General features: G+C 45.7%; 1 protein-coding gene across 1 annotated transcript in view; it reads right to left on the bottom strand.

Annotated features, from left to right (window-relative positions):
- LOC134608224 (cytochrome P450 11B, mitochondrial-like) overlaps positions 1-13,364 on the bottom strand; it is a 186,438-nt gene that overhangs the window by 51,624 nt on the left and 121,450 nt on the right. The window contains exon 6 of the mRNA XM_063450886.1: positions 4,150-4,316. Coding sequence (XP_063306956.1) covers positions 4,150-4,316 — 167 coding nt within the window. The remainder of the gene's footprint in view (positions 1-4,149; positions 4,317-13,364) is intronic.

Raw genomic sequence — 13,364 nt, 5'->3', positions numbered from 1 at the left:
CATTAAACCTGTCACTGTCATTAGGTCACTATATACAGCACTGTCCCTTTATCCCATTAAACCTGTCACTGTCATTAGGTCACTATATACAGCACTGTCCCTTTATCCCATTAAACCTGTCACTGTCATTAGGTCACTATATACAGCACTGTCCCTTTATCCCATTAAACCTGTCACTGTCATTAGGTCTCTATATACAGCACTGTTCCTTTATCCCATTAAACCTGTTACTGTCATTAGGTCACTATATACAGCACTGTCCCTTTATCCCATTAATCATGTTACTGTCATTAGGTCTCTATATACAGCACTGTTCCTTTATCCCATTAAACCTGTTACTGTCATTAGGTCACTATATACAGCACTGTCCCTTTATCCCATTAATCATGTTACTGTCATTAGGTCACTATATACAGCACTGTCCCTTTATCCCATTAAACCTGTCACTGTCATTAGGTCACTATATACAGCACTGTCCCTTTATCCCATTAAACCTGTCACTGTCATTAGGTCACTATATACAGCACTGTCCCTTTATCCCATTAAACCTGTCACTGTCATTAGGTCACTATATACAGCACTGTCCCTTTATCCCATTAAACCTGTCACTGTCATTAGGTCTCTATATACAGCACTGTTCCTTTATCCCATTAAACCTGTTACTGTCATTAGGTCACTATATACAGCACTGTCCCTTTATCCCATTAAACCTGTCACTGTCATTAGGTCACTATATACAGCACTGTCCCTGTATCCCATTAAACCTGTCACTGTCATTAGGTCACTATATACAGCACTGTCCCTTTATCCCATTAAACCTGTTACTGTCATTAGGTCACTATATACATCACTGTCCCTTTATCCCATTAAACCTGTCACTGTCATTAGGTCACTATATACAGCACTGTCCCTTTATCCCATTAAACCTGTTACTGTCATTAGGTCATTATATACAGCACTGTCCCTTTATCCCATTAAACCTGTCACTGTCATTAGGTCACTATATACAGCACTGTCCCTTTATCCCATTAAACCTGTCACTGTCATTAGGTCACTATATACAGCACTGTCCCTTTATCCCATTAATCCTGTCACTGTCATTAGGTCACTATATACAGCACTGTCCCTTTATCCCATTAAACCTGTTACTGTCATTAGGTCACTATATACAGCACTGTCCCTTTATCCCATTAAACCTGTCACTGTCATTAGGTCACTATATACAGCACTGTCCCTTTATCCCATTAAACCTGTCACTGTCATTAGGTCACTATATACAGCACTGTCCCTTTATCCCATTAAACCTGTCACTATCATTTGGTCACTATATACAGCACTGTCCCTTTATCCCATTAATCCTGTCACTGTCATTAGGTCACTATATATAGCACTGTCCCTTTATCCCATTAAACCTGTTACTGTCATTAGGTCACTATATACAGCACTGTCCCTGTATCCCATTAAACCTGTCACTATCATTAGGTCACTATATACAGCACTGTCCCTTTATCCCATTAAACCTGTCACTGTCATTAGGTCACTATATACAGCACTGTCCCTTTATCCCATTAAACCTGTCACTGTCATTAGGTCACTATATACAGCACTGTCCCTTTATCCCATTAAACCTGTCACTGTCATTAGGTCACTATATACAGCACTGTCCCTTTATCCCATTAAACCTGTTACTGTCATTAGGTCACTATATATAGCACTGTCCCTTTATCCCATTAATCCTGTCACTGTCATTAGGTCACTATATACAGCACTGTCCCTTTATCCCATTACTCCTGTCACTGTCATTAGGTCACTATATACAGCACTGTCCCTTTATCCCATCAAACCTGTCACTGTCATTAGGTCACTATATACAGCACTGTCCCTTTATCCCATTAAACCTGTCACTGTCATTAGGTCACTATATACAGCACTGTCCCTTTATCCCATTAAACCTGTCACTGTCATTAGGTCACTATATACAGCACTGTCCCTTTATCCCATTAAACCTGTCACTGTCATTAGGTCACTATATACAGCACTGTCCCTTTATCCCATTAAACCTGTCACTGTCATTAGGTCACTATATACAGCACTGTCCCTTTATCCCATTAAACCTGTCACTGTCATTAGGTCTCTATATACAGCACTGTTCCTTTATCCCATTAAACCTGTTACTGTCATTAGGTCACTATATACAGCACTGTCCCTTTATCCCATTAAACCTGTCACTGTCATTAGGTCACTATATACAGCACTGTCCCTGTATCCCATTAAACCTGTCACTGTCATTAGGTCACTATATACAGCACTCTCCCTTTATCCCATTAAACCTGTTACTGTCATTAGGTCACTATATACATCACTGTCCCTTTATCCCATTAAACCTGTCACTGTCATTAGGTCACTATATACAGCACTGTCCCTTTATCCCATTAAACCTGTTACTGTCATTAGGTCATTATATACAGCACTGTCCCTTTATCCCATTAAACCTGTCACTGTCATTAGGTCACTATATACAGCACTGTCCCTTTATCCCATTAAACCTGTCACTGTCATTAGGTCACTATATACAGCACTGTCCCTTTATCCCATTAATCCTGTCACTGTCATTAGGTCACTATATACAGCACTGTCCCTTTATCCCATTAAACCTGTTACTGTCATTAGGTCACTATATACAGCACTGTCCCTTTATCCCATTAAACCTGTCACTGTCATTAGGTCACTATATACAGCACTGTCCCTTTATCCCATTAAACCTGTCACTGTCATTTGGTCACTATATACAGCACTGTCCCTTTATCCCATTAAACCTGTTACTGTCATTAGGTCACTATATACAGCACTGTCCCTTTATCCCATTAAACCTGTCACTGTCATTAGGTCACTATATACAGCACTGTCCCTTTATCCCATTAAACCTGTTACTGTCATTAGGTCACTATATACAGCACTGTCCCTTTATCCCATTAAACCTGTCACTGTCATTAGGTCACTATATACAGCACTGTCCCTTTATCCCATTAATCATGTCACTGTCATTAGGTCACTATATACAGCACTGTCCCTTTATCCCATTAAACCTGTCACTGTCATTAGGTCACTATATACAGCACTGTCCCTTTATCCCATTAAACCTGTTACTGTCATTAGGTCACTATATACAGCACTGTCCCTTTATCCCATTAATCCTGTTACTGTCATTAGGTCACTATATACAGCACTGTCCCTTTATCCCATTAATCCTGTCACTGTCATTAGGTCACTATATACAGCACTGTCCCTTTATCCCATTACTCCTGTCACTGTCATTAGGTCACTATATACAGCACTGTCCCTTTATCCCATTAAACCTGTCACTGTCATTAGGTCACTATATACAGCACTGTCCCTTTATCCCATTAAACCTGTCACTGTCATTAGGTCACTATATACAGCACTGTCCCTTTATCCCATTAAACCTGTCACTGTCATTAGGTCACTATATACAGCACTGTCCCTTTATCCCATTAAACCGGTCACTGTCATTAGGTCACTATATACAGCACTGTCCCTTTATCCCATTAAACCTGTCACTGTCATTAGGTCACTATATACAGCACTGTCCCTTTATCCCATTAATCCTGTCACTGTCATTAGGTCACTATATACAGCACTGTCCCTTTATCCCATTAAACCTGTCACTGTCATTAGGTCACTATATACAGCACTGTCCCTTTATCCCATTAATCCTGTCACTGTCATTAGGTCACTATATACATCACTGTCCCTTTATCCCATTAAACCGGTCACTGTCATTAGGTCACTATATACAGCACTGTCCCTTTATCCCATTAAACCTGTCACTGTCATTAGGTCACTATATACAGCACTGTCCCTTTATCCCATTAAACCTGTCACTGTCATTAGGTCACTATATACCGCACTGTCCCTTTATCCCATTAAACCTGTCACTGTCATTAGGTCACTATATACAGCACTGTCCCTTTATCCCATTAAACCTGTCACTGTCATTAGGTCACTATATACAGCACTGTCCCTTTATCCCATTAAACCTGTCACTGTCATTAGGTCCCTATATACAGCACTCTCCCTTTATCCCTGTCACTCTCATGTTACTGAGCATTGAGGATATATTCTGGTTACCGTAATGTTTCCTTGAGCGCCCCCTTCAGGAGAGGCAGTGCGTTTAGTAACTGGTTCAGGTCTTTGGGATTCTGAGTTTCAGCTGTTAATATCTCCTCCCTTAGCTCTTTCTGCACAGATGAGTTACGAGCCAACTCAAAGAGGGTGAAGAGCAGAGGCATGGCAGTCTGAGTGAGAAAACATGCAGAGTGTGAGTGCAGTAATTATCAGAGAAACAGTCAGACTAACCAATAGAGGGCAGCAGAGCGAGGCAATACACTAACCTATAGAGGGCAGCAGAGGGAGGCAATACACTAACTAACCTATAGAGGGCGGCACAGTGAGGCAATACACTAACCTATAGAGGGCAGCAGAGCGAGGCAATACACTAACCTATAGAGGGCAGCAAAGCGAGGCAATACACTAACCAGAAGAGGGCAGCAAAGCGAGGCAATACACTAACCTATAGAGGGCAGCAGAGCGAGGCAATACACTAACCTATAGAGGGCAACAAAGCGAGGCAATACACTAACCTATAGAAGGCGGCACAGTGAGGCAATACACGAACTAACCTATAGAGGGCGGCACAGTGAGGCAATACACTAACCTATAGAGGGCAGCAGAGCGAGGCAATACACTAACCTATAGAGGGCGGCACAGTGAGGCAATACACTAACTAACCTATAGAGGGCGGCACAGTGAGGCAATACACTAACCTATAGAGGGCAGCAGAGCGAGGCAATACACTAACCTATAGAGGGCGGCACAGTGAGGCAATACACTAACTAACCTATAGAGGGCGGCACAGTGAGGCAATACACTAACCTATAGAGGGCAGCAGAGCGAGGCAATACACTAACCTATAGAGGGCAGCAGAGCGAGGCAATACACTAACCTATAGAGGGCAGCAAAGCGAGGCAATACACTAACCTATAGAGGGCAGCAGAGCGAGGCAATACACTAACCTATAGAGGGCAACAAAGCGAGGCAATACACTAACCTATAGAGGGCGGCACAGTGAGGCAATACACGAACTAACCTATAGAGGGCAGCAGAGCGAGGCAATACACTAACTAACCTATAGAGGGCAGCAGAGCGAGGCAATACACTAACTAACCTATAGAGGGCAGCAGAGCGACGCAATACACTAACCTATAGAAGGCGGTACAGTGAGGCAATACACTAACTAACCTATAGAGGGCAGCAGAGCGAGGCAATACACGAACTAACCTATAGAGGGCAGCACAGTGAGGCAATACACTAACTAACCTATAGAGGGCGGCACAGTGAGGCAATACACTAACTAACCTATAGAGGGCAGCAGAGCGACGCAATACACTAACCTATAGAAGGCGGTACAGTGAGGCAATACACTAACTAACCTATAGAAGGCAGCACAGTGAGGCAATACACTAACTAACCTATAGAAGGCAGCACAGTGAGGCAATACACTAACTAACTTATAGAAGGCAGCACAGTGAGGCAATACACTAACCTATAGAAGGCAGCACAGTGAGGCAATACACTAACCTATAGAGGGCGGTACAGTGAGGCAATACACTAACTAACCTATAGAGGGCGGCACAGTGAGGCAATACACTAACCTATAGAGGGCGGTACAGTGAGGCAATACACTAACCTATAGAAGGCAGCACAGTGAGGCAATACACTAACTAACCTATAGAAGGCAGCACAGTGAGGCAATACACTAACCTATAGAAGGCAGCACAGTGAGGCAATACACTAACCTATAGAAGGCAGCACAGTGAGGCAATACACTAACCTATAGAGGGCGGTACAGTGAGGCAATACACTAACTAACCTATAGAGGGCGGCACAGTGAGGCAATACACTAACCTATAGAGGGCGGTACAGTGAGGCAATACACTAACCTATAGAAGGCAGCACAGTGAGGCAATACACTAACTAACCTATAGAAGGCAGCACAGTGAGGCAATACACTAACCTATAGAAGGCAGCACAGTGAGGCAATACACTAACTAACCTATAGAGGGCGGCACAGTGAGGCAATACACTAACTAACCTATAGAGGGCAGCACAGTGAGGCAATACACTAACTAACCTATAGAGGGCAGCAGAGTGAGGCAATACACTAACCTATAGAGGGCGGCACAGTGAGGCAATACACTAACTAACCTATAGAGGGCGGCACAGTGAGGCAATACACTAACCTATAGAGGGCAGCAGAGCGAGGCAATACACTAACCTATAGAGGGCAGCACAGTGAGGCAATACACTAACTAACCTATAGAGGGCAGCACAGTGAGGCAAAACACTAACTAACCTATAGAGGGCAGCACAGTGAGGCAAAACACTAACTAACCTATAGAGGGCAGCACAGTGAGGCAATACACTAACCTAAAGAGGGCAGCACAGTGAGGCAATACACTAACTAACCTATAGAGGGCAGCAGAGCGAAGCAATACACTAACCTATAGAGGGCAGCAAAGCGAGGCAATACACTAACCTATAGAGGGCAGCCGAGCGAGGCAATACACATACCTATAGAGGGCGGCACAGTGAGGCAATACACTAACTAACCTATAGAGGGCGGCACAGTGAGGCAATACACTAACCTATAGAGGGCGGTACAGTGAGGCAATACACTAACTAACCTATAGAGGGCAGCACAGTGAGGCAATACACTAACTAACCTATAGAGGGCGGCACAGTGAGGCAATACACTAACTAACCTATAGAGGGCAGCACAGTGAGGCAATACACTAACTAACCTATAGAGGGCAGCAGAGTGAGGCAATACACTAACCTATAGAGGGCGGCACAGTGAGGCAATACACTAACTAACCTATAGAGGGCGGCACAGTGAGGCAATACACTAACCTATAGAGGGCAGCAGAGCGAGGCAATACACTAACCTATAGAGGGCAGCACAGTGAGGCAATACACTAACTAACCTATAGAGTGAGGCAAAACACTAACTAACCTATAGAGGGCAGCACAGTGAGGCAAAACACTAACTAACCTATAGAGGGCAGCACAGTGAGGCAATACACTAACCTAAAGAGGGCAGCACAGTGAGGCAATACACTAACTAACCTATAGAGGGCAGCAGAGCGAAGCAATACACTAACCTATAGAGGGCAGCAAAGCGAGGCAATACACTAACCTATAGAGGGCAGCCGAGCGAGGCAATACACATACCTATAGAGGGCGGCACAGTGAGGCAATACACTAACTAACCTATAGAGGGCGGCACAGTGAGGCAATACACTAACCTATAGAGGGCAGCACAGTGAGGCAATACACTAACTAACCTATAAAGGGCAGCACAGTGAGGCAATACACTAACTAACCAATAGAGGGCAGCAGAGTGAGGCAATACACTAACCTATAGAGGGCGGCACAGTGAGGCAATACACTAACTAACCTATAGAGGGCGGCACAGTGAGGCAATACACTAACCTATAGAGGGCAGCAGAGCGAGGCAATACACTAACTAACCTATAGAGGGCAGCACAGTGAGGCAACACACTAACTAACCTATAGAGGGCCGCACAGTGAGGCAAAACACTAACTAACCTATAGAGGGCAGCACAGTGAGGCAATACACTAACCTAAAGAGGGCAGCACAGTGAGGCAATACACTAACTAACTTATAGAGGGCAGCAGAGCGAGGCAATACACTAACTAACCTATAGAGGGCGGCACAGTGAGGCAATACACTAACCTATAGAGGGCGGCACAGTGAGGCAATACACTAACCTATAGAGGGCGGCACAGTGAGGCAATATACTAACTAACCTATAGAGGGCAGCACAGTGAGGCAATACACTAACCTATAGAGGGCAGCACAGTGAGGCAATACACTAACCTATAGAGGGCAGCACAGTGAGGCAATACACTAACCTATAGAGGGCAGCACAGTGAGGCAATACACTAACTAACCTATAGAGGGCGGCACAGTGAGGCAATGCACTAACTAACCTATAGAGGGCAGCACAGTGAGGCAATACACTAACTAACCTATAGAGGGCAGCACAGTGAGGCAATACACTAACCTATAGAGGGCAGCACAGTGAGGCAATACACTAACTAACCTATAGAGGGCGGCACAGTGAGGCAATACACTAACCTATAGAGGGCAGCAGAGCGAGGCAATACACTAACCTATAGAGGGCGGCACAGTTAGGCAATACACTAACCTATAGAGGGCAGCACAGTGAGGCAATACACTAACCTATAGAGGGCGGCACAGCGTGGCAATAGACTAACCTATATAGGGCAGCACAGTGAGGCAATACACTAACTAACCTATAGAGGGCAGCACAGTGAGGCAATACACTAACCTATAGAGGGCAGCACAGTGAGGCAATACACTAACCTATAGAGGGCAGCAGAGCGAGGCAATACACTAACTAACCTATAGAGGGCAGCAGAGCGAGGCAATACACTAACCTATAGAGGGCAGCAAAGCGAGGCAATACACTAACCTATAGAGGGCAGCAGAGCGAGGCAATACACTAACCTATAGAGAGCGGCACAGTGAGGCAATACACTAACTAACCTATAGAGGGCAGCAGAGTGAGGCAATACACTAACTAACCTATAGAGGGCAGCACAGTGAGGCAATACACTAACTAACCTATAGAGGGCGGCACAGTGAGTCAATACACTAACCTATAGAGGGCAGCAGAGCGAGGCAATACACTAACCTATAGAGGGCGGCACAGTGAGGCAATACACTAACCTATAGAGGGCAGCAGAGCGAGGCAATACACTAACCTATAGAGGGCGGCACAGTTAGGCAATACACTAACCTATAGAGGGCAGCACAGTGAGGCAATACACTAACCTATAGAGGGCGGCACAGCGTGGCAATAGACTAACCTATATAGGGCAGCACAGTGAGGCAATACACTAACTAACCTATAGAGGGCAGCACAGTGAGGCAATACACTAACCTATAGAGGGCAGCACAGTGAGGCAATACACTAACCTATAGAGGGCAGCAGAGCGAGGCAATACACTAACTAACCTATAGAGGGCAGCAGAGCGAGGCAATACACTAACCTATAGAGGGCAGCAAAGCGAGGCAATACACTAACCTATAGAGGGCAGCAGAGCGAGGCAATACACTAACCTATAGAGAGCGGCACAGTGAGGCAATACACTAACTAACCTATAGAGGGCAGCAGAGCGAGGCAATACACTAACTAACCTATAGAGGGCAGCACAGTGAGGCAATACACTAACTAACCTATAGAGGGCGGCACAGTGAGTCAATACACTAACCTATAGAGGGCAGCAGAGCGAGGCAATACACTAACCTATAGAGGGCGGCACAGTGAGGCAATACACTAACTAACCTATAGAGGGCGGCACAGTGAGGCAATACACTAACTAACCTATAGAGGGCAGCACAGTGAGGCAATACACTAACTAACCTATAGAGGGCAGCACAGTGAGGCAATACACTAACCTATAGAGGGCGGCACAGTGAGTCAATACACTAACTAACCTATAGAGGGCAGCAGAGCGAGGCAATACACTAACCTATAGAGGGCGGCAGAGCGAGGCAATACACTAACCTATAGAGGGCGGCACAGTGAGGCAATACACTAACTAACCTATAGAGGGCAGCACAGTGAGGCAATACACTAACTAACCTATAGAGGGCAGCACAGTGAGGCAATACACTAACCTATAGAGGGCAGCACAGTGAGGCAATACACTAACCTATAGAGGGCAGCAGAGCGAGGCAATACACTAACCTATAGAGGGCGGCACAGTTAGGCAATACACTAACTAACCTATAGAGGGCGGCACAGTTAGGCAATACACTAACTAACCTATAGAGGGCGGCACAGTGAGGCAATACACTAACCCATAGAGGGCGGCACAGTGAGGCAATACACTAACCTATAGAGGGCGGCACAGTGAGGCAATATACTAACTAACCTATAGAGGGCAGCACAGTGAGGCAATACACTAACCTATAGAGGGCAGCACAGTGAGGCAATACACTAACCTATAGAGGGCAGCACAGTGAGGCAATACACTAACCTATAGAGGGCAGCACAGTGAGGCAATACACTAACTAACCTATAGAGGGCGGCACAGTGAGGCAATGCACTAACTAACCTATAGAGGGCGGCACAGCAAGGCAATACACTAACCTATAGAGGGCGGCACAGTGAGGCAATACACTAACTAACCTATAAAGGGCAGCACAGTGAGGCAATACACTAACTAACCTATAGAGGGCGGCACAGTGAGGCAATACAATAACTAACCTATAGAGGGCAGCACAGTGAGGCAATACACTAACCTATAGAGGGCAGCACAGTGAGGCAATACACTAACTAACCTATAGAGGGCAGCACAGTGAGGCAATACACTAACCTATGGAAGGCGGCACAGCGTGGCAATAGACTAACCTATATAGGGCAGCACAGTGAGGCAATACACTAACTAACCTATAGAGGGCAGCACAGTGAGGCAAAACACTAACTAACCTATAGAGGGCAGCACAGTGAGGCAATACACTAACCTATATAGGGCAGCACAGTGAGGCAATACACTAACCTATAGAGGGCGGCACAGCGTGGCAATAGACTAACCTATATAGGGCAGCACAGTGAGGCAATACACTAACTAACCTATAGAGGGCAGCACAGTGAGGCAATACACTAACCTATAGAGGGCAGCACAGTGAGGCAATACACTAACCTATAGAGGGCGGCACAGTGTGGCAATAGACTAACCTATATAGGGCAGCACAGTGAGGCAATACACTAACTAACCTATAGAGGGCAGCACAGTGAGGCAAAACACTAACTAACCTATAGAGGGCAGCACAGTGAGGCAATACACTAACCAATAGAGGGCGGCACAGTGAGGCAATACACTAACTAACCTATAGAGGGCGGCACAGTGAGGCAATACACTAACCTATAGAGGGCAGCAGAGCGAGGCAATACACTAACCTATAGAGGGCAGCAGAGCGAGGCAATACACTAACCTATAGAGGGCAGCAAAGCGAGGCAATACACTAACCAGAAGAGGGCAGCAAAGCGAGGCAATACACTAACCTATAGAGGGCAGCAGAGCGAGGCAATACACTAACCTATAGAGGGCAACAAAGCGAGGCAATACACTAACCTATAGAGGGCGGCACAGTGAGGCAATACACGAACTAACCTATAGAGGGCAGCAGAGCGAGGCAATACACTAACTAACCTATAGAGGGCAGCAGAGCGAGGCAATACACTAACTAACCTATAGAGGGCAGCAAAGCGACGCAATACACTAACCTATAGAAGGCGGTACAGTGAGGCAATACACTAACTAACCTATAGAAGGCAGCACAGTGAGGCAATACACTAACTAACCTATAGAAGGCAGCACAGTGAGGCAATACACTAACTAACTTATAGAAGGCAGCACAGTGAGGCAATACACTAACCTATAGAAGGCAGCACAGTGAGGCAATACACTAACCTATAGAGGGCGGTACAGTGAGGCAATACACTAACTAACCTATAGAGGGCGGCACAGTGAGGCAATACACTAACCTATAGAGGGCGGTACAGTGAGGCAATACACTAACCTATAGAAGGCAGCACAGTGAGGCAATACACTAACTAACCTATAGAAGGCAGCACAGTGAGGCAATACACTAACCTATAGAAGGCAGCACAGTGAGGCAATACACTAACCTATAGAAGGCAGCACAGTGAGGCAATACACTAACCTATAGAGGGCGGTACAGTGAGGCAATACACTAACTAACCTATAGAGGGCGGCACAGTGAGGCAATACACTAACCTATAGAGGGCGGTACAGTGAGGCAATACACTAACCTATAGAAGGCAGCACAGTGAGGCAATACACTAACTAACCTATAGAAGGCAGCACAGTGAGGCAATACACTAACCTATAGAAGGCAGCACAGTGAGGCAATACACTAACTAACCTATAGAGGGCGACACAGTAAGGCAATACACTAACTAACCTATAGAGGGCGGCACAGTGAGGCAATACACTAACCTATAGAGGGCAGCACAGTGAGGCAATACACTAACCTATAGAGGGCAGCAGAGCGAGGCAATACACTAACCTATAGAGGGCGGCACAGTTAGGCAATACACTAACTAACCTATAGAGGGCGGCACAGTTAGGCAATACACTAACTAACCTATAGAGGGCGGCACAGTGAGGCAATACACTAACCTATAGAGGGCGGCACAGTGAGGCAATACACTAACCTATAGAGGGCGGCACAGTGAGGCAATATACTAACTAACCTATAGAGGGCAGCACAGTGAGGCAATACACTAACCTATAGAGGGCAGCACAGTGAGGCAATACACTAACCTATAGAGGGCAGCACAGTGAGGCAATACACTAACCTATAGAGGGCAGCACAGTGAGGCAATACACTAACTAACCTATAGAGGGCGGCACAGTGAGGCAATGCACTAACTAACCTATAGAGGGCGGCACAGCGAGGCAATACACTAACCTATAGAGGGCGGCACAGTGAGGCAATACACTAACTAACCTATAAAGGGCGGCACAGTGAAGCAATACACTAACCTATAGAGGGCAGCACAGTGAGGCAATACACTAACTAACCTATAGAGGGCGGCACAGTGAGGCAATACACTAACTAACCTATAGAGGGCAGCACAGTGAGGCAATACACTAACCTATAGAGGGCAGCACAGTGAGGCAATACACTAACTAACCTATAGAGGGCAGCACAGTGAGGCAATGCACTAACCTATGGAAGGCGGCACAGCGTGGCAATAGACTAACCTATAGAGGGCAACAGAGTGAGGCAATACACTAACTAACCTATAGAGGGCGGCACAGTGAGGCAATACACTAACTAACCTATAGAGGGCGGCACAGCGAGGCAATACACTAACTAACCTATAGAGGGCGGCACAGCGTGGCAATAGACTAACCTATATAGGGCAGCACAGTGAGGCAATACACTAACTAACCTATAGAGGGCAGCACAGTGAGGCAAAACACTAACTAACCTATAGAGGGCAGCACAGTGAGGCAATACACTAACCTATATAGGGCAGCACAGTGAGGCAATACACTAACCTATAGAGGGCGGCACAGCGTGGCAATAGACTAACCTATATAGGGCAGCACAGTGAGGCAATACACTAACTAACCTATAGAGGGCAGCACAGTGAGGCAATACACTAACCTATAGAGGGCAGCACAGTGAGGCA

The sequence above is a fragment of the Pelobates fuscus genome, chromosome 4 (genome assembly GCF_036172605.1).
Source record: "Pelobates fuscus isolate aPelFus1 chromosome 4, aPelFus1.pri, whole genome shotgun sequence".
Lineage (NCBI taxonomy): Eukaryota > Metazoa > Chordata > Amphibia > Anura > Pelobatidae > Pelobates > Pelobates fuscus.
Note: the sequence above shows the minus strand (reverse complement) of the source record. Positions and strands in the feature narration are given on the sequence as shown.